The sequence below is a fragment of the Enhydra lutris genome, unplaced genomic scaffold, assembly GCF_002288905.1.
Source record: "Enhydra lutris kenyoni isolate GAN:26980312 unplaced genomic scaffold, ASM228890v2 scaffoldscaffold10, whole genome shotgun sequence".
In the NCBI taxonomy this organism is placed as follows: domain Eukaryota; kingdom Metazoa; phylum Chordata; class Mammalia; order Carnivora; family Mustelidae; genus Enhydra; species Enhydra lutris.
Genome location: NW_019154094.1, coordinates 14,891,244 through 14,914,055, shown reverse-complemented (window position 1 = coordinate 14,914,055; position 22,812 = coordinate 14,891,244). Strand labels below are relative to the sequence as shown.

The 22,812-nt window shown below is 36.1% G+C and overlaps 1 protein-coding gene and 1 pseudogene across 1 annotated transcript in view; one reads left to right on the top strand and one right to left on the bottom strand.

The window, feature by feature from the left end:
• LOC111143860 (dynein axonemal heavy chain 12) overlaps positions 1-22,812 on the top strand; it is a 208,273-nt gene that overhangs the window by 24,946 nt on the left and 160,515 nt on the right. The window contains exons 8-16 of the mRNA XM_022497828.1: positions 2,931-3,119; positions 3,802-3,958; positions 4,584-4,675; positions 6,945-7,123; positions 8,507-8,642; positions 15,563-15,688; positions 16,733-16,867; positions 17,399-17,592; positions 18,120-18,363. Coding sequence (XP_022353536.1) covers positions 2,931-3,119; positions 3,802-3,958; positions 4,584-4,675; positions 6,945-7,123; positions 8,507-8,642; positions 15,563-15,688; positions 16,733-16,867; positions 17,399-17,592; positions 18,120-18,363 — 1,452 coding nt within the window. The remainder of the gene's footprint in view (positions 1-2,930; positions 3,120-3,801; positions 3,959-4,583; positions 4,676-6,944; positions 7,124-8,506; positions 8,643-15,562; positions 15,689-16,732; positions 16,868-17,398; positions 17,593-18,119; positions 18,364-22,812) is intronic.
• LOC111143861 lies at positions 12,595-13,130 on the bottom strand (annotated as a pseudogene).

Sequence of the window (22,812 nt, the reverse complement as noted above, 5' to 3'; positions counted from 1 at the left end):
GTTAAGTTCTTATTTAAATTCCAGTTAGTTAATATACAGTATTGTATTAGTTTCAGATGTACAATATAATGATTCAGCACTTCCATACATCACCCAGTGCCCATCCTGCCAAGTGCCTTCCTCAATCCCCATCACCTATTTAATCCATTCTTCCATGCCCCTCCCCTCTGGCAACCATCAGTTTGTTCTTTATAGTTAAGAGTCTGTTTCTTGGTTTGCCTCTCTTTTTACCCCCTTTGCTCATTTGTTTTTTTTCTTAAATTCTACAGATGAGTGAAATTGTATGGTATCTGGTATCTGTGTTTCTATGACTGACTTATTTCACTTAGCATTATACTCTCTAGCTCCATCCAGGTTATTGCAAATGGCAAGATTTCATTCTTCTTTATGGCTGAGTAATAGTCTATCATGTATATATTCCACTATATATACATGCATGCATATACACACACATACATACACCATATTTTTTTATTTTGTAAAATTTTTTAAAAATTTTTTTTAAATTTTATTTATTTATTTGACAGACAGAGATCACAAATAGGCAGAGAGACAGGCAGAGAGAGAGGCAGAGAGAGAGGAAGGGAAGCAGTCTCCTGGCCAGAGAGCCCGATGCGGGGCTCAATCCCAGGACCCTGGGATCATGACCTGAGCCGAAGGCAGAGGCTTTAACCCACTGAGCCACCCAGGCGCCCCATATATACACCATATTGTCTTTATCCTTTTATCTGTCTATGGACACTTGGGCTGCTTCCATAATTTGGCTGTTGTAGACAATGCTATTATAAACATCAGGGTGCATGTATCCATTTAAATTAGTGTTTTTTTTATTCTTTGGATAAATGCCTCATAGTGCAATTGCTGCATTGTAGGGTAGTTCTATTTTTAACTTTCTGAGGAACCCCCATACTGTTTTCCACAGTGGCTGCACCAGTTTGCATTTCCACCAACAGTGCCAGATTCCCCTTTCTCCACATCCTCCCCAACAGCTGTTGTTTCTTATGTTCTTGATTTTAGCCATTCTGACAGGTATGAGGTGATATCTCATTGTAGTTTTGATTTGTATTTCTCTGATGATCCTTGATGTTGAGCATATTTTCATTATGTCTTCTTTGGAAAAATGTCTTTGTCTTCTGCTCATTTCTTAATTAGATCATTCATTTTTGGGGTGTTGAATTTAAAACTGATGTTTTAGTTTATTATTTTAAATAAGATTCTATTTAGACAAAACACTAGGTAATTATTTTGAAATAAGGTAAGAAAAATATTTTTACCATAATTTTTATTTAAATTAGTTTAGCATAAAAATACTTCATTTTTGAAGCAATATCTGAAGCAATCTAAAATGAAAAGAAAATCTAGAAGTATGTGTCAATATTATAAATGATTACTGGGCTCATGCTGAAAGTCTATGAACTAATTATCCACAGCTTTATTGGAGAATATTAACAAAGAACTACCCTAATACATTTTTGAACATATGAAATCACAAGTTGGTTGATTCTCATTTTTTTCTCAGTAAAATCTTGACTTGAAATGGAATTGATCCTCTTTAAAGAAAATATTAATTTATATTAATTTTATATTTATGGGCTTCTTAAAATTTTGCCATTGTGGGAATACAATTAAAAAAAATAATTTTGAATAAAAACTTTCCCTTTTAGGGGCACCTGGGTGGCTCAGTGGGTTAAAGCCTCTGCCTTTGGCTCAGGTCATGATCTCAGAGTCCTGAGATCAAGTCCCGCATTGGGCTTTCTGTTCATCAGGGAGCCTGCTCCCCCCCCCCCACCTCTGCCTGCCTCTCTGCCTACTTGTGATCTCTCTCTCTGTCAAATAAATAAATAAAATCTTTAAAAAAAAACTTTCCCTTTTAGAAAATATCTCCAAAGATTCCATAAATTTTTCAATATACCCTTAGAAGGACACATTTAATATCTAGTATATAACCCTGTAATTAATATACAATATTTCCTTTTTACCTTTATCCTCTTCAGAGAACTATAATTATTTGATAAGAAGTAGAGATGAATAACATTTTGAAGATGGTTTTAGACCTGTATTTATCTGCTTGGCTAAATTTCCAATAGCTGGTTTCTACGTAAGAATGCATTATTTGGGGGCACCTGGGTGGCTTAGTCAGTTGAGCATTCTATGCTGGGTTTCAACTTAAGTCATGATCTCAGGGTTGTGAAATGGAGTCCTGGTCCAGCTCTGCATTCAGTGTGGAGTCTGCTTGAGATTCTCTCTCTCTTTGCCCCTCCCCACCATCTCTCTAAAATAAATAAAATCTTAAAAAAAAAGGATATATTATTTATCCTTTGGTAACTTACTGTGCACATTTTGAAGTTCCAGTAGCTTCACCCTCACCTAGTGATGTGCTGGAAATCCGGTGTTGAGGCTGGGGAAGAAAAGTCCTAATTTGTAGTGTTTGCCAATTTCCTGGTGTAAATATTCCCACCATGGTGATTTTCAGTCATCCAAGGTTTAGTAACTGGCTCATAGAAGTTTTGAATATTTAACAGTTGACACTAGGAGATAATTCTAGCATACTACTGTCCCTCACCTCATATGCATGTCCCTTCATAACATCCTCACCCTCAGGTGTCCAGCCTCTCCTCCCATTAGTTTTCACCATGCTGTTTAGTTTTCTGAAATGTTTTCTGTGTCAGGGAAAGAATGACTAAAGAATGTGGGAAATTCTAGTTGCCATATTAAGATCGTTGCTATTCCATAAAAAAATTAAAGTTTGTATATATTATTCTATTTATTATTTTAGACAAAATTTATTAGGAACATATTGTTCTGAATGAAGAAAATTTTGAGGACTTAATGGACTGATAGAATAGCTTAATTGTAGAGAATAGCTCACTGATTTTGAACTAAAGGTTGGATTTGTACATTCTAAAGTAATAATTTATGATATCATGCAGCTAAAGGATTTCTTAAAGAGAACTGTAGAAGGATTCGTGAAACTCTTTGACCAAGAAGATCAACGTGGGCTGCCAATATTTAAGATGGAACTAACATTTGATGATGATAAAATGGAATTTTATCCTACCTTTCAAGATTTGGAAGATGTTGTTTTGGGTTTGGTAGAGCGGATAACTGAATCTCTACAGGTATTCTGCCATCCTTATGCACTTGGTTTCTTTATAAGGGTCTCTTTCAAAATTTTAAATGATGTTGAAACCATAAAGTGGACATGTGCATAAAATGTTACAACTGTTTTATTTCCATCCTCTAAGTAATTTTAAATTAGAAAGTGCTTTCTCTTTGATAAAGTTCCCTGGCTAAAAATGATGTTTTCCTTCTTAGAACTTTTATTACCATTAGGAATTGATATTTATGTGCCCATTCCATCTTCCCTACATAGTTGTGAGCTTCTTAAGGACTAGATCCTTCTCATGTTTGTTTTCTCTACTTTCTAGTATAATCACTTAGACATAATAGTAATTCAATAAATACTTGTTGAATGATAGAAAACTAACTCAACTTAGGTTTTTATATTATACTACAAACTATACAATTTTATTTTATTTTGTTTAAGATTTTATTTTTAAGTAATCTCTACACCCAACATGGGGCTCAAACTCCCCACCCCTGAGATCGAGAGTTGCACACTCAATCGACTGAGCCAGGTGCCCCAAATTATACAAGTTTTAAATCATGATTTTGCATTAGGTTATCTTTTTTTGGACCACTGAAATATGAACAGAATGTTTAAAAATATTGTATAAGATCGATGTATAGACAAATTGAGTAGATATTTATTTCATAAACTGTCATTTTAATTTTTGTTAGAATGTCCAAACAGTTCCTTCTTGGCTATCAGGAACTTCACCAACTGTAAATCTTGACACACAACTTCCTGAACATGTGTTAGAATGGGCTCTTACTACACTGAAGTTGGCAATACATCATAACTTAGAAGGCGCAAGAAAACATTATGAGACATACGGTATATATCATATATGTATTATTACACCTCTTATCATAAAAGAATACCATTTTTATTTTTGGTGGAAATTATTTAGGTATTTGGTTGTCTGGGGCTGTCATGAAAAAAGTAAGAAGAGCCAGAAGTCAGCATTGGCATGGCTTTTGGCAGAATCAAATTTGAATTCTGTTGTTTAGTCCAAAGGGTGAATGTTAACAGGAGCAGAGTAATAAAGCAAAAAAGCAGATAGAAGAGATGCTGGAATAAGGAGAAAGCTAAATCAAGGTTTAAATTAAGATAATTTTGAAGAATAGTTTTGAAGAGACTGCAGCTCGTTCTACAGTCTCTTTAAGTGTGTATGGGGTCAAGATAGTTATTTGACATTTTCTTAATCAAAATCTTCTATTAACTGGCTTATCTGAACCTCTAAGTTATTGTAAGATCAATGCATACACTATTATATTTATTTTAAAATGCCATATTTAACCTGGTTTTCCTGTTAAGTCTATTTTTTCTATCCCTATTAATACATTTAATTCTCCATTAATAATATTTGATAGTCTGCTTCTTTCCATAGTCATATCAAAAAACACTTTATTTTGAATGGGTCTTATTATTGAATTTAAATTAGATTATTAATTTTCAGTTGAAAAATACAATTGGCTTCTTGATGGAACTGCAGATAAGATGATAGAGACTTTTCAGGCAGAAGATCATACTTTTGATGAATACACAGAAGTAAGTGGTAATTCTGTTTTCCATTAATGCCTTTGACTTTCTTTTTTTATTTTTATTTTTATTTACTTATTTTTTTACTTTCCTTTTTTAAATTAGGGTGTTTTTTTTCCTGGAAAGTAAAGGCTTCAATTAAAGTTAATGGAATTTCTTTCTTTCTTTTTTTTTTAAAAAGATTTTATTTATTTATTTGCTAGAGAGAGAGAGAAAGAGAGAGAGAGAGAGAGAGCACGAGCACAGGCAGACAGAGTGGTAGGCAGAGGTAGAGGGAGAAGCAGGCTCACTGCCGAGCAAGGAGCCCCATGTGGGACTCCATCCCAGGACACTGGGATCATGACCTGAGCCGAAGGCAGCCGCTTAACCAGCTGAGCCGCCCAGGCGTCCCAAGTTAATGGAATTTCTTATTCAGAATATGATTTTATTAAGCTTATATGTTCACCAAATAATTTTTTTGTTTGCATTTTTTAAAAATTTCTTTTCAGCATAACAGAATTCATTGTTTTTGCACCACACCCAGTGCTCCATGCAATACATGCCCTCCTTAATACCCACCACCTGGCTCCCCCAACCACCCACCCCCCGCCCCTTCAAACCCCTCAGATTGTTTTTCAGAGTCCATAGTCTCTCATGGTTCACCTCCCCTTCCAATTTCCCTCAACTCCCATTTCCTCTCCATCTCCCTATGTCCTCCATGTTATTTGTTATGCTCCACAAATAAGTGAAACCATATGATAATTGACTCTCTCTGCTTGACTTATTTCACTCAGCATAATCTCTTCCAGTCCCGTCCATGTTGATACAAAAGTTGGGTATTCATCCTTTCTGATGGAGGCATAATACTCCATAGTGTATATGGACCACATTTTCCTTATCCATTCATCCATTGAAGGGCATCTTGGTTCTTTCCACAGTTTGGCACCGTGGCCATTGCTGCTATAAACATTGGGGTACACATGGCCCTTCTTTTCACTACATCTGTATCTTTGGGGTAAATAGCCAGTAGTGCAATTGCAGGGTCATAGGGAAGCTCTATTTTTAATTTCTTGAGGAATCTGCACACTGTTTTCCAAAGCGGCTGCACCAACTTGCATTCCCACCAACAGTGTAAGAGGGTTCTGCTTTCTCCACATCCTCTCCAACACACGTTGTTTCCTGTCTTGCTAATTTTGGCCATTCTAAAGTGTAAGGTGGTATCTCAATGTGGTTTTAATTTGAATCTCCCTGATGGCTAGTGATGATGAACATTTTTTCATGTGTCTGATAGCCTCACCAAATAATTTCTTTAGTGATTCATTTATTCATTCATTGCTTCAGCAATCATATTCAGACACCTAGCAAGATTTTGGTGACATAAAGATAAATAATACGTACACATTGTCCTCAGGATCTTTAATTTGGCCTAGAAGCCAGACATAGGAGTAACAACTATGATATGTGGAGATAAGTACTTGAATGGAAATGTGAACAAAGTGTTGTGGAAGCAAAGACGAGGGAATGATTGTTTCTGCTTTGCAAGATTGGTGAAGGTTTCTTTTTTTCTTAAAGATTTTCTGTTTATTTATTTTGACAGAAGAGAGACCACAAGTAGGCAGAGAGGCAGGCAGAGAGAGAAAGGGGGAAGCAGGCTCCCCACCAAGCAGAGAGCCCGATTTGGGGCTTGATCCCAGGACTCTGGGATCATGACCTAAGCTGAAGGCAGGGGCTTTAACCCATTGAGCCACCCAGGCACCCCAGATTGGTGAAGGTTTCTTGAAGAAGTGAAAAGTGAGCTGGGTTTTTTTTTTTTTAAGATTTTATTTATTTGACACAGAGAGAGAGAGAGATCACAAGTAGGCAGAGAGAGAGGAGGAGGCAGCCTCTCCGCTGAGCAGAGAGCCCAATGCGGGGCTCGATCCCAGGACCCTGGGATCATGACCTGAGCCAAAGGCAAAGGCTTTAACCCACTGAACCACCCAGGTGCCCCCGTGAGCTGGGTTTTGAAGTAAATGTTTATAGGTGGAGAAGAGAGGGACTGCAACATGAACAAAGACCAAAAGGGTTTAGGGGTGTTCAGAGACTATCAAATGAACCAAAAACAGCTGTAGAACAGGTAACACAGAAATGCATTACATGACAGATTTAGAATATGAAGTTGGAAATGTAAGTTGGAGCCATGTGGGACAATTTTAGGGGGTCTTTGCTCAAGAGTTTGTACTTTGCTTTTGAAGGTTTTTAGCTGTGCAAGTAATATACTTGGATATGAATTTTAAATGCATTTTTTTTTAACTTTAAGTTTATAGAAAGATTTTTCAGTCTTGCCTCAGAAATAATGCTTTTGCCTCAGTGGGTTCATTTCCCTATGGTGCGTTTGGATTGCGAAGATTTGAAGATAGGCCTAACAAACAAAGCGAAAACCTTTGCAAACATATTATTAAATGACATAGCTTCAAAACATAGAAAAGAAAATGAAAGGTAAGTAGAAGTAATTGGTAAACTCAGAATTACAGGGCTAAAAGAAATATTTTACTAATATAACTCTTGTTTAAACTATAAGAGGCATCTGGCTGGCTCGGTTGGAAGAGCATGCAACTCTTCATCTTGGGGTTGTGAGTTTGATCCCCACATTGGGTGTAGAGAGATTACTTAAAATGAATGAATGGATGAATAAATAAATAAATAAACTAACTTTAAAATTTTTTTTAAAAAGATTAAAATATAAGTACTTACAGCTTTCTCTTCATAGCTGCTTCCTTTTAAAAAAAGATTTTATTTATTTTTGCAAGAGAGAGAATGAGAGAGAGAGCATGAGTGGTGGGGAGGGGCAGAGGGAGAAGCAGACTCCCCACCAAGCTGGGAGCCTAATAGGGGACTTGATCCCAGGACCCTGGGATCATGACCTGAGTTGAAGGCAGACGCTTAACCTACTGAGCCACCCAGATGCCCCTCATAGCTGCCTCCTAAGAAGTTTCCTTTATAAGTTCAATGGTCTGGTTTTTGCTTGATACTGTGTGAGAGTTGTTCTGAGGCAACCTGGAATTATTTAAAAAAAAAAAGAAATTGAAATAAAGCAGTGTTTGAATACAGGTTGCATGAAAATGGAGGGCCTATAGACTTTGAATGATATTGGGAAGATCAAGGATTTTCCTGACCCCAATATTTACTTGTTGTGTCACTGAGCTTATTTTTGTCACCTGTAAAATAGAGACAGCAGTGCCTACCAGATCCACAAACCAGTGGCTTGCTGTCTGAATAGGTCTTGCAAATAGTTTTGTCTCATGTTGTGTTTCATTTTGTTTAGACACACTTTCAGTTGTCTATCAACCTTTCAAAATCAGAAGATTTTACACACACACACACACACACACACACACACACACACACACACACACTCCAGATCTTTTACTTTTCTTGGAAGTGTGGGAAGACGGTGCCATGTTGAGCCTTCAGTGGTAAATGGAGCTGAGAAGCAGTTTTTGTTTTACACAGGGAATGTGTCCTTTGGTTGGTTCATCCACTGTGCAAGCAACTCATCACCCAACTCATTTAACTTATTTGTTGCCTGTCTGGCCCCCAAAGAATCTTAGTTTGTAACTTCTGTAAAGAACATGGTACTCAATCAATGTTAGCTAGTATGTTTATTTTCCCAGAAGCAATGTGAGGAAATCCTGTGCTTTGGAATCAGAAAGACATTCCTAAGTATGCTCTGTATCACACTGCTTACTTAACTGAGTTTTCAAGAGAGTTAAAGAGATTTGCAGAAAAAATTTTAATATACTATAACTTCCACATGAAAATGTATTGAGTATAATATAGTATTAATTACCATAACCATAGTAAAGCAGAGTATTATGTCAGTATTTGCAGTGAATTTGAAGCAATTAAAGAGCATGCATTAAAAGTCCCTGAGACAACAGAAGAGATGATGGATCTGATATCTTATGTAGAAAAAGCCCGGAATACAGGGATTCAAGAGTTGGTTTTACGGATCAAGGTAAGAATCTTTTGATTTACATATTTTAAATTTACATATTTTAAATTAGTTTCTTTTTATTGCAAAATATGATAAACATATTGAAATTGTGTAAAACATAAAAACACATAAGTTTTAAAGTGCCCACCTATATTGCCATAACTGAAGGTAAGAAATAGGCTATTGCCTGTACCCCTGAATCTCTCTGTATATGACCTTCTAATCATAACTGCTTCTCTCTCTCTCCCCTCGAGGTTTCCCCTTGGTTTCTACAGTAATCACACATTTTTATTCCTTAGTCTCACCAACTATGTGTGCATCCTTGAACAATATGGTCTTAAAAAATTTTTCCTTCTTCTGTGATTTCTGCATTTATTGGTATGCTTATGCCTTCTCCAGCACAAGATTATATATCCATTCACCTATGTTGTACTATAATTCTTTGTTTAAAATAGGAAACATAACACACCTATCCCAAATTGCATAAAACATAAACTGTGTAATTTAAAATGTTATAAACTGCATAATTATCACCCAGGGAAGAAATAGAACCTTGCCAACACATTATAAACTCATCAGTCTCCTCTTTTTCCTAGGTGTGAACACTATCCTGACTTTTATAGTAATCACTTCCTTGCATTTCTGTAGAGTTTTACCATTTAAATATGCATTCCTAATCAATATAACTAATTTTTATCTCATTTAGATCTTTATATAAATAGTCATACTGTTTCTATTCTTTTGAATCTTGTCAACATTATGTTAGTAATGCCCTTGTTTCTTAACTTTATTTTCATTGCTTTCTTATATTCACTATTATATAACCATATAATGATTTGTTATTTTAGTTTTATTATTCTGGATATTTGGTTTTCTACTTATGCTATTAATAGCAATGCTGCTGGGAACATTTCTGTACCTGTATCCTGGTATATATATTCATGCATTTCTCCCAGGCATTATAACATGTATTTACTTTCCCATTTACTTGCTAAGGTGAAATTCTTTTCTAAAGTAGTTCCAATTTTATACTCCTATCAGCAGTGCCTAAGAGTCCTATTATTTTACACCCTTACTTATGCTTGCTATTGTGAGATATTTTAAATTTGCTAGGCTGTTCTCTTAACTATAGAGAACAAACTGATGGTTACCAAGGGGGGAGGTGAGTGGGGAGAGGTGAGTGAAATAGGTAATGGGGATTAAGGAGTGCACTTGTTGTGATGAGCACAGGGTGATGTATGGAATTACTGAATTAGTATATTATACACTTGAAACTATATTATATTGTATACTAACTAATTGGAATTTAAATAAAAATTTAAAAAAAGAAAAAAAATTCTGTTCTGTTGGGTGGAAATCATTGTATTTTTAATTTGCATTTTCTTTTTTTTTAATATTTTATTTAAGTGACAGCAAGAGAGAGAGCACAAGCAGTGGGAGCAGCAGTGAGAGAGGGAGAAGCAGGTTCCCCGCTGAACAGGGAGTTGAACATGGGGCTTGATCCCAGGACCCTGGTATCATGACCCGAGCTGAAGGCAGATGCCTAGCCAACTGAGTCACCCAGGCACCCTAATTTGCATTTTCTTGAAACAAAAGAATTTGAACACTTTTCTTATGCTTTTTAAAAATAATTTTTATACTGTGAAGGTAACATATGACAATAGTCTACAGTCTTTGGTTTAAAATCTTATTTGTCTGGGGGTGCCTGGGTGGCTCAGTGGGTTAAGCCTCTGCCTTCGGCTCAGATCATGATCCCAGAGTCCTGGGATCAAGCCCCACATCGGACTCTCTGCTCAGTGGAGAGTTCGGACTGTCTGCTCAGAGAGAGCCCTGCCTCTCTGCTTACTTGTGATCTGTCAAATAAATAAATAAAATCTTTAAAAAAATAAATTAAAAAAATATTATTTGTCTGATATAAGGATTGTTATCTCAGCTTTCTTTTGATATCCATTAGCATGATCAATGGTTTTCTACCCCCTCACTTTCAATCTGGAGGTGTCTTTGGGTCTGAAATGAGTCTCTTGCAGACAGCATATCAGTCTTGCTTTTTTATCCAGTCTGATACCAGGTCTTTTGATTGGGGCATTTAGCCTATTTACATTCAGAGTAACTATTGAAAGGTATGAATTTAGTGCCACTGTATTACCCATAAAGTCTCTGTTTCTGTATATTGTTTCTGTTCCTTTCTGGTCTATTTTACTTTTGGCTCTCTTTTCACTTAAAAGATCCCCTTTAATATTTCTTGCAGGTCTGATTTAGTGATCACAAATTCTTTTAGTTTCTGTTTGTCCTGGAAGATTTTTAATCTCCTATTTTAAATGACATCTAGCTTGATAAAGTATTCTTGGTCGCATATTTTTCTCATTTAGGATCCTGAATATATCATTCCAGTCCTTTCTTGCCTGCTCTGTCACTAGGTTTGCTTCCATTCTAATGTTTGTACTCTTGAAGGTTATGGGCTTCCTGTCCTGAGCTCCTTTTGGGATTTTATCTTTGTCTCTGAGATTTGCAAGTTTCACTATTATATATTAAGGTGTTGGCCTATTGATTTTGAGGGGTGTTCTCTGTGCCTCCTGGACTTGAATGCCTGTTTCCTTCCACAGATTAGGGACGTTCTCGACTAAAATTTGCTCCAATATACCTTCTGTCCCCCTTCTCTTTCTTCTTCTTCTGGGATCCCAATTATTCTAATATTGTTTTGCTTTATGTATCACTTATCTCTTGAATTCTCTCCTCGTGATCCAGTAGTTGTTTATTTCTCTTTTTCTCAGCTTCTTTATTCTCCATCATTTGGTCTTCTATATCACTAATTCTCATTAATTTTCTCTTCTGCCTCATGTATCCTAGCAGTTAGAGCCTCCATTTTTTTATTGCATTTCATTAGTAGCCTTTTTTATTTCACTTTGATTAGATTTTAGTTCTTTAATTTCTTCAGAAAGGGATTCTCTACTATCTTCTATGTTTTTTTTTTCAAGCCCAGCTAGTATCTTTATAATTGTTATTCTGAACTCTAGTTCTGACATCTTACTTGTATCCATACTGAATAGGTTCCTGGCAGTTAGTACTGCCTCTTGTTCTTTTTTTTTTTTTTTTTTAAAGATTTTATTTATTTTATTTATTTGTCAGAGAGAGAGAGAGAGAGAGCGCGCACGCGAGAGTGAGCACAAGCAGATAGAGTGGCAGGCAGAGGCAGAGGGAGAAGCAGGCTCCCTGCTGAGCAAGGAGCCCGATGTGGGACTCGATCCCAGGACGCTGGGATCATGACCTGAGCCGAAGGCAGCGGCTTAACCCACTGAGCCACCCAGGCGTCCCTTGTTCTCTTTTTTTGAGGTGAGTTTTTCAATCTTGTCATTTTCTTAGTTATTGACCTCCTCCTCCTTTCCAAAACTTTTCATATGCTTATTGACTATTCAGAGTTCCTCTTTTGTGAAATGCCTTTACATGGTTTTACCTATTTTTCTTTGGGGTTTTGTGTTTTTTCTTTTTTTTTTTTTAAGGTTTTATTTATTTATTTGAGAGAGAGACAGACAAGCAGGGAGAGAGGCAGAGGGAGAAGCAGATTCTTCACTGAGCAGGGATCCCAGCACAGGGCTCAATTACAGGACCCTGGGATCATGACCAGAGCTGAAGGTAATCGCTAACTGAACCACCCAGGTGCCCTCTTTTTCTATTGATTTGTAAGAGGTTTTTTTGTTTGTTTGTTTTTGTTTTTGTTTTTGTTTTGTTTAATTATGATAAAGTATACACAAAATTTTTTAAGTGTGCTGCTCAGTGTAGTAGTTTTGAAGATGTTATTAGTAAGCATCCTTTTTTTTTTTTACTCTGATTTATTTTAACTTTTTAGTGGTGTTTTTTGATGAAGAGAAATCCTTTATTTTAATGCAGTTAAATGGAATAATGTTCCCCCCTCTTTTTTTATTTTTTATTTTCTCACTCAAAAGATTTTATTGGCCTTTTGGATTGAAATGGGAATTTATTTGCCAGAAAAGATGTTCCCATCATACTTCTGCTTGAACCAGCACATGGCCTTCTCTTTCCTAATTCTGTGTTTGGCCCCAGTGCAGCCTGTCCTTTGCTTCTTGTCTGTAATACTGAAACCTGGTCTACCCAGCGCCACGTAGAAGACCAGGCCATAGATACCAATGCTTGTCATATTTGATCCCCAGATTTATGTGCTCCTGGATCCAAAGCCAAGGTTTCCAATATCAGAGAAGTTATTTTTTCTTGACTCATACTCTCACATCTTTAGACATTTCTCCAGGATTTCTTCTGCCTTTGCCCCACGGACTGTGCAGTGGACGGCAAGGCAGTCTTTTCATTTCTCCTGATACCGAAAGATCTAATAGTGTATCTAGCTTTGGAGAACACACGCGTCTGGCCTGTGAGCTGCTCCAGCATCTTGGCTGCCTAGGTCAGTCTGTCTCTACTCTCCCCAACTTAGATGTTGAAGCAAAGTTTGCAGATGCAAAGTTCCCACATGGGGTTCTCCTTTTCACCTTGATCCACCATGGTGGAGAACAGGAGGAGTCCCCCCCCCTTTTTTTTAGAGAAAGAGAGAGAGAGGGAGAGAAAGAGGGAGAGAGATGGGAGAGAGGGACTGAGGGAGAGGGAGAGAATCTTAAGCAGGCTCTATGCCCAGTGTGGAGTCCAATGCAGGGCTCGATCTCACAACCCCAAGATCATGACTTGAGCCAAAATCAAGAGTCAGACACTTAACTGGCAGAGCCACCCAGTTGCCCCCAGTGTTTCCTTTTATACCTAGTGCTTTCTGTGTATTGTTTAAGAAATCCTTCCCTACCAAGGGTCATGACGATTTTTTCTTGTATTCTTTTTTAGACCTGCCTAATTTTGCCTTTCAGGTTTAGGTTTTCAGTCTTCCTAGAATCTTATTTTTGTGAATGACATGAGGTCCATCCTAATTATTTTTCCACATAGATGAGCAATTATATGTTTATCAAAGAGACCGTCCCCTTCCCTACTGCTCTGCAGTGCCACCTCTATTATGTATTAAGTGTCCATATTTATGCAGATCTAATTTAAGACACTCTGTTCTGTTCCATTGGCCTTTCTATCTGTCCTGGAATCAATACCATGCTGACTTAATTACAACAGCTTAACTGTAATAGCAATAATACATCTTTTTTCCCCCTTTAAGCCACTAGTTTTTAATTTTTATTTTTTTTATTTGAGTGTAGTTGACACATAATGTTACTTTAGTTTTAGATATACAACATAGTGATCCAACATCTCTATACATTATGCTTTACTCACCACAGTGTAGCTACCACCTGTCACCATATAACACTCCTGCAATATCATTGACTGTATTCCCTGTGCTGTACACATTACTCCCATGACTTATTCATTCTATAACTAGAAGCCTGCATCTCCCAATCCCTTATACCCATTTGGCCCTTCCCCTCACCCCTTTCCCTCTGGCAACCATCAGTTTGTTCTTGATTTATAGGTCTGATTCTAGCAATAATAAGTCTTGATACCTGGTAAAGCATGTCCTCCCATTCTTCCTCACGAAGTTTCTTGCTTGTTCTTGACCCTTAGCATTTTCATATCAATTTTAAAATTAGCTTATCGCATTTCATAAAATAACCTTTTGGGATTTGGACTGAGATTGCCTCAAACTGATAATAAATTTTGAGAATTAGGATCTTTCTAATATAAATTTTAGAATCTTTTCTCATTCCACAAAAACCTGTTAAGATTTTGATTAGGAATGCATTAAATAGAATTGGCACATTAAAAAAAAGAATTGGCACATTTCTACATATATACTTCCAATTCATGATATCTCTTTTATTTATTTGCCTCTTCTTTAATTCTCTCAGCATTTTATAATTTCCTCTGTAGAGGTTGTACACATCTTTTTAAGATAAATTTTCAGGTATCTTTTTGTTTTTAATGACCTTGATAGTGTTGAGAAGTATGGGTGAGGTATATCAGAGGGTATCCCTGTTTTGGAATTCATCTGATGTTTTTCTCATGAGTAAACTGAGGTAGTTGTCTGAAGGAAGATCACAAAGGTAAATGCCATTTTCATCACATCATATCAAGGGTACATATTATCACCATGACTTACTACTATTGATGTTGACCTTGATCACCAGTCTGAAGTAGTATTTATCAGGTCTCTCTACTCTTTTCTCTCCCTTTCCATAATGTCCTCTCTGGAAGGAAGTCATTATTTGCTGCCCACACTTCAGAGTTGGGAAGTTAACATTCTCCCAGAGTAGAGTAGCTACATAATTTATTTGGAATTCTTCTACATGGGAGATTTGTCTCCTTCTCCCCTTATTAATTTATTCAGTTACTTATTTACATCACTATGGACTTATGGATATTTATTTTATACTTTGCACTATAATATAAAGTTTGTTATATATAAATTCATATTGATCACTGAATTTTTTCTTAATTTTTGAAATTTCTTTTTTCTTTAAGAACCTTAACTTTAAAAATGTTGTATATTGGAGTGCTTGAGTGGCTCAGTCAGTTAAGTGGCTGACTCTTGATTTTGGCTCAGATCATGATCTCAGGGCCCTGGGATCAAGCCCTGCATAGTCAAGCTCTGTGCACAGCAGGGAGTCAGCTTGAGGATTTCTGTCCCTCTCTAACTGCCCCTCTGCCCCCCAGGTGTGTGTGTGTGCTCTCTCTCCCTCTCAAATAAATACATAAATCTTAAAAAAATAAAGTAAAAATGTTATATATTTTTTATTTCTCTTCATTTTAATAGTTTATCAGAAGACTTTTTTGGGATGTCTACATATACCATTGTATAAATTACAAATAGTGAGAGTTTTGTTCTGCCCTCATAAACATGACATGTTTCCAAAACGTTGTTTAGAGTATTAGAAATTTTTGGTTCCTCTCTTTTCCATGCCTTATTTTTTCTACATGGTGTATTATATCTGGAATTTCTTTTATAGGAATCCAAACGCCGAATGAGTTACTTTTTAGATGTCTTCCTATTTTCTCAAGAAGACTTAGCTTTAAATTCAGCTACCCTTATGTGGCCTAGGAAAATTAATCCCATCTTTGATGAAAATGATGAGGTAAATATCTTTTTCAGTATTTATTTTTGTCTTCTGACATTTTAAGCACATTTATTTGATCTATCTTTAAAAATTATATCTGTCAATATGAGTTTGGTGTTTATGGTCCTGCCGATTAAGAACAGGCTATTAGGCTTAATACAGGGTCTGGTGAGAAGTGGGACAGACATTAAAGAGGTCAGAACTATTATAGACTGGTAATAATAGTAAGCACTGCCTTAAGTGCTTTGCAGTTAGTAATTCATATAATACCTGCAAAAATCCCAGGTGTTTCTATTTCCCCATTTCATAGATGAGAAAAGTGAGTCTCAGAGAAGTTAAGTACTGGTCCAGTATCAGAAAAGAAGTAGCAGATTCAGAATTTTATATCAGATTGAATATACTTTAGATTTGGGGAAAGTTCTAGTGTAAACCAGCTTCTCCTAAAGTGGAAAGTGATATGATATAGTAATGAAAAAACAAGTCAGATAAACCAAAGTTCTAGTGCAGATTTTGGCTTTTATGACTTTGTGACATTGGATGTGCCTCTTGATTTCTATAAGCCTAAATTTCTTCATTTCTGAACTGATAATAATAATAATAATAATAAATTAATAATAAATAATAGTAATAAAAATAAAATAGTAAAATAAAATAGTAATAAAAATAAATAGTAATAAAATAATAATAAGCTAATAATAAATAATAATAAACTAATAATAATAAACTAATAAACTAAACTACAGTGCTAATATAAGTGAGGTATTAGGTAGTTCCTGACCCCGCAGCATGTGCTCAGTAAGAGGTAGCTTCTACTGTTATCCCAGCATTTGTTAAATGAAGTACCTAATTAGTATAAAAGGATCATTACAGTCATTTCAGAGAGCTAGGAAAAGTTTTCTGGGTGGTTTATTATTCTTTTGTGTTTTTATATTAGTGTTACATTTTTGTACTCATTTTTACTTTTGTGGTGTTTTTTATTACCATAGAAAGCATTCAGATTTCTGACTTGTAAGTTTCCTTTGTAACAAAATAATTAACCTGATCAAATTGTCTTTTAAAAAGCTCATTGAGAATGCTAAACATAAAAAGGAAAATGAGCTAATTGCCAAGAGAGAGAAACTGATTTTGGAAATAGAAAAGGAATCACGGCGCATGGAAGAATTTACAGAATTTGCAGAATTGGACCGCATGCAACAGGTGTGATAAACACAGAAGAGAATAGCTCTGATAGGCTTGTAGATTAATACTGGACATGTTTGCATACATTGAAAAATATAGAAAAACATACTTACTATGGCAAAGAGGGGTCCGACTCTTAGGCCTGGAACTTGTACTACTTATGTGATCTTTCCTGTGACTTAGTTTTCTATCTGTAAAATAGATGGAACCATACCTTTTGCTTCATATCATAGTAGTGTTGTGAAGTTGATATTTAAAGTTGCAGTGTGGGTGGCTGGTGGCTCAGTTGGTTAAGTGTGTGCCTGCAGCTGAGACCATGATCCCAGAATTCTGGGATCAAGTCCTGCATTGGTCTCCCTCTTCAGCTGGGAGGCTGCCCCTCCCCCTTGCTCATGCTCTCTCTCTCTCTCCCTCTCAAATAAATAAAATCTTAAAAAAAATAAAGTTGCAATGTAAATGCAAGGACACAACCTATGCAGTGTCATATAATCTTATTTTTTTATAACATTACTTGGATATATCTTAAGACAAAAAATTATTTGCTTTCAGTATGTGACAGATGTAAGACAACTACAGAAACGTATTCAGGAATCTGAGGAAGCAGTTCAGTTTATTAATAAAGAAGAGGAACTTTTCAAATGGGAATTGACAAAGTATCCTGAACTGGATAAATTGAAAGTGAACATTGAGCCCTATCAGAAGTTTTTCAATCTTGTTCTGAAGTGGCAACGAACAGAAAAACGGTAATTTCTGGTAATGTAATAAAAATTAAGCAAATGATGTAAAAGGATTTGTAAAATGTATAGTGATTTTTTTGATGTTGCTGTTGGCTAAGTTTTTAAAAAGTAGGACATGTTCGTCCATTGGAAAGAGAACCAACTGTCTTACAGGAGAAATGCCAACTGGTGCTAAGGTAGCACCTGACCTTACTAATATGTAAAGTCTCACTTGGGTTTTTCAGAGCTGATTCACTTTTTTATGCAGTTACTGAAGTTGACTAATATTTCTGAAGTCAAATCTGCATTTCATTTAGCTACTTTTAGTCATCCATTTATACTCTGATACATATTTTAGCACATGCAGCATGGCTAAGATGATGGTGTTGATCTTTTCTCTCTACTATCAGCTCTACCTATGTGATTGAGAAAAACTGCTAATCGCTCTTGCCCATAGTTGTTTCTCCTAAATGAGGAGACTAGCCTAAAGAATCTCTAAGTCCTCCTTTGCATTCCAGAAGTTTCTGAGTTTAATATTTTGTCTTTCAATTCAGGTGGATGGATGGAGGGTTTTTGGACCTTAATGGGGAAAGTATGGAAGCTGATGTGGATGAATTTTCCCGAGAAATTTTTAAGACACTGAAATTTTTCCAAATGAAGCAAAAGAAGGAATTACAAGAAAAAAGAAAGGCAGCAAAAAGGCGATCTCTAGGAGAAGAGAGACTTGAAGAAGAACCGAAGGAGAATCCTACTATTACTATGTGCTCCACAGTAATGGAACAGATAAAAGTTTTTAAGGTACAAACACATTTCATGACATTTTAGAAAGCCCTGGGAGGAGCTGTTCACATCATCCAGTGCTAATGAAGAGAAAGAGAAAGATTTAGAAGCAAAGCCAGCTGAATCTGGAAAACTTGATCTATTACTAAATCCGTGCTTCATCCTTTACTGATAAAGTCATTGAAATCAGTCCCTTCGTAGAACAATACATGGCAAATAGCAAAGCCTAGAATGACTAGCCACAACCATATAGAGGGTAAAAAACAACTAGTGCAGACCAGTCAGCCTATCCAAGGGCAACAATGAAGGGTATCAATTAGTTGGGAAAGCTTTAAAGTCACACCACTTAGGTTTGTATCACAATTCCATGCTTGGTAGTGGCATACCTTGGACAAGCTATTTAGCCTCCCAGGCTTCAGTCATTTTTACAAGAGGATAATAACTGTTTTTGTGACAATGAATAAGGCCTCCAGCATCCCTAGGCAGCAGAGAAGTGCATGTTCAGAGTGCAAACTTGGATGGGATTTGGAGCATTGTTCCTGTCTGTGCCCAGCGCTCTTAGAGATTCCATGAGCTGCTTGAAATTTTTTTTTAAAGAAACCACTTAAAATAGTTTTCAATACTTAATATAGTTGTGTGACTTATAAAATATAAAACGATATATTTGAGGGGCACCTGTGTGCACCAGTTGGTCAAGCATCTGACTCTTAATCTCAGCTTAGGTCTTGATCTCAGGGTTGTGAGTTCAAGCTCAGCATTGGGCTCCATGTTGGGTGTGGACCTACTTAAAATAAGAAAAGTTGTATCTGGAAAGTCTCCTTCCCATGTTTCTCACCTGTATAACTCAGGTTATCAATGTTATGACTTTCATGTGTCTACTTCCAGAGTTTGGGTACACATATAACAATGTGAATATATATTCTTATTCTTCCATCTTTCTACATAAAATATAGTATACTATATGTATTATTTTCCCCCTTTGTTTTGATTACTTTATCTTTGAGACTTTTCTCATCCTGTATAACCTTTTTCTCTCTCTTTTTTTTCTTTGCACCTATATAATATTATATATTGGTATTAGATTTCCTGTGTGTGTGAAGTTGTGACTGCAAGGTAAATTCCAGAGAATAGTAAATGCCAGGTTAAAATCTATGTCAAATTACCTTATATAGGGGCTATACCTGTTTAAAGTCTCATCACCCTCAACAAGAGAATATCCTCAAACTTGGGTTTTTGCTAATCTGCTAAGAGAATTTTCATTTTTCTTATTACATAAAGTGTTAAGCACATTTGTATATATTTAAGAATGTTTTGTATTTCTTTGTGAACTGTTGGGTCTTATCATTGTCTATTGAATTATTGGTTTTTTTCTTACTGATTTCTAGGATATAATATATATTAATCTTATTTGTATTTCTATATTAATATTAATTATATTAATATTTCTATGATGTATTAATTTCCTAGGACATTAAAACACACATGTATATTATTATATGTAAAACACATATGTATTAGAGAGACTAAGCTTTGTCTATGATGTGTTTTGCAAATATTTGTTATTTGTTTTTTGACTTTATCACAGCTCTTGTCTTTTTTTTTTTTTTTTAAGATTTTATTTATTTATTTGATAGAGAGAGATCACAAGTAGATGGAGAGGCAGGCAGAGAGAGAGGAGAGCAGGATCCCTGCCGAGCAGAGAACCCGATGCGGGACTCAATCCCAGGACCCTGAGATCATGACCTGATTGGCAGAGGCAGAGGCTTAACCCACTGAGCCACCCAGGCGCCCTCACGGCTCTTGTCTTACAGAAGCCTTTTTTAAAAAGAGATTTTTATTTATTTATTTATTTATTTATTTATTATTTAATTTTATTTTGTTTGAGAGAGAGCATGAGCAAGGGGAGGGGCACAGGAGGAGGGACAGAGGAGGAAGAAGAAGAGAGAGAATCTCAGGTAGACTCCCTCCTGAGGACAGAGCCCTACTCAAGGCTGGATCTCACCACTTTGAGATAATGACCTGAACTGAAACTAAGAGTTGGATGTTTAACCAACTGAACCATCCAGGTGCATCCTTGCAGAAGCCTCTTTATGTTTTTATTTGAATTTAGATTTATTATTCTATAGTTAATGGAAAAGGAAGGGTTTTTTTAATGTAGTTTTCATTATTTTTCCTTTTTTTAAAAATTAAGTAATCCCTATGCCCAACATGGGACTCGAGCTCACCACCCTGAGATCAAGAGTTTCATGCCCCACCAAATGAGCCAGTCAGGTGCCTCCATTCTTTTCCTTAGTGTACTGAATTTTAAATTATAGCTAGAAATGCTTTCCTCATTCCAAGATAATGTTTTCTTCTAGTGTTTTCATAGTTTATTATTTGCTAACATTTTATTGAGGATTCTTGAGGAGAGAAGGACATTGATCTTAATTTTCTTGTAATGTCTTTGTCAGGTTTTGGTATCAGGATTATATTGACCTTATGAAACAAATGGGAAGTTCTATCTTTTCTATTTTCTTTCTTTTCAAAAAAGTTTTATTCATTTGACGGGTGCTTGGGTGGCTTAGTGGGTTAGAGCCTCTGCCTTCTGCTGAGGTCATGATCCCGGAGTCTTGGGATCGAGCCCCACATCGGTCTCTCTGCTCAGCAGGGAGCCTGCTTCCCCTCTTTCTCTCTCTGCCTGCCTCTCTGCCTACTTGTAATCTCTGTCAAATAAATAAATAAAAATTTTTTTAAAAAAGTTTTATTCATTTGAGAGAGAGAGGTAGAGCGAGAGAGAGAGGTAGAGCAAGAGAGAGAGCACCTTAGCAGGGAGGGGGGCAGAGGGAGACAGAGAAGCGGACTCCCTGTTGAGCAGGGAACCTGACGTGGGGCTGCATCCCAGGACCCTTGATCATGACCTAAGCCTAAAGGCAGATACTTAAGCGACTGAGCCACCCCGTACCCCTAGGTACTTTTCCCCTTTTAAAATAAACGCCACTGCAATGGATCATGGTTGATGATTAAGTTTTTACTGGTAAATGGCAAAATCGAAGAATAAGGGCTATATAATGATTTAGCGTTGTTCACTGCCCTGTCTCCAGTGATTAAAACTGAGCCTGACATTTGCTACGTCATTAGGACTTGCTGAGCAGTTGTATGGGGTTTGTTTCCTCTCCAGCCCCCTATTAAAGTACTCTCCACGCAGCTGGTTGTGTTACACTCAGCTTCTCCCATTCTTTCACTTCTTCATGAATTTGCATGCCATCCTTGCACAGGGGCCATGCTAATCTCATTATTGTTCCAATTTTAGTATATATGCTGCCAAAGTGAGCACAATAATAAATTTTTAATAAAGCTAAATTTTTTTCACTTTGAGAGCATATCCTTTCTACTTTTTAGGTGTTAATAATTCACTTATTTAACAAATACTTATTGAGGGCCTGTTATGTTATAACAAGTTCTGATGAATGCTGGGAAGTATGAGTAAGCAAAGACACATGATGACGATAACAAATGGAAAGTTAAAAACAAAGTCCTTACTAATCAAAATGAAAAGTTGGATAATCTATGATCCTCTAATTTAAAAAATCTACTTTATTAAATTGTTATTTGCAAACAATGGAAACATGGCTGCGTACAAATATAAAAATAAACACATATCATATATTTTGTTCTATTTATTAGTTAATGAGAGAACCAGTTAGGTGTTAAGTCTGTTGCAAAGAGTAGTTGAGGAATTGAGTATTTATGGGCAATTTAATAAAGGAATGTTTGAAAAAGATTGCTAGTATTGATCTAAAACTGGTTAATGTCACACAGAACTATAAACCGTAACATTTGGAGTTACCTTTTTATTTAACAGAAATTACTTACATCTCTACTGAACAAAAATCTGCCAGTTGTTTATTTTGCAAAGTCTGGGACATTGAGTAATAAACAGTTAAATAAATTCAGTCTTTAAATAGTTAAATTTTCCTTAAGTGGCCCTGTACCTGAGATGACATTAAAAGGACATACCACCTACCATTTTTTTTTTTGCTTTTTTCTCCCAAGTTTTATATAATTTTTATTAACATCTGTTTTGAAACCAAAAGTTTGGGGAACCAGTGCCCTATAACGTGCTAGAAACAAGGTTAGTGTTGGATAATGTTGGTTGATTGCTTTTGACTTGAAAAAAATGTATCATTATATACTTATAATTTTATCATTAGCTTACTGTTTTTTCTTTGTTACTAGCTTGTATTTTTTTCAATAAATTTATTGAGATATGATTCACATATCATAACATTCACTTTTTAAAGCATTCAGTGGCTTCTTAGAATATTCAGAGTTTTGCAATCATTACCACTATCTAATTTTAGAAAATTTCATCACTCCAAAAAGTAAGCCCTTAACTATTTTTTAAAAAAGATTTTACTTATTGGGTGCCTGGGTGGCTCAGTGGATTAAAGCCTCTGCCTTCAGCTCAGGTCATGATCCCAGGGTCCT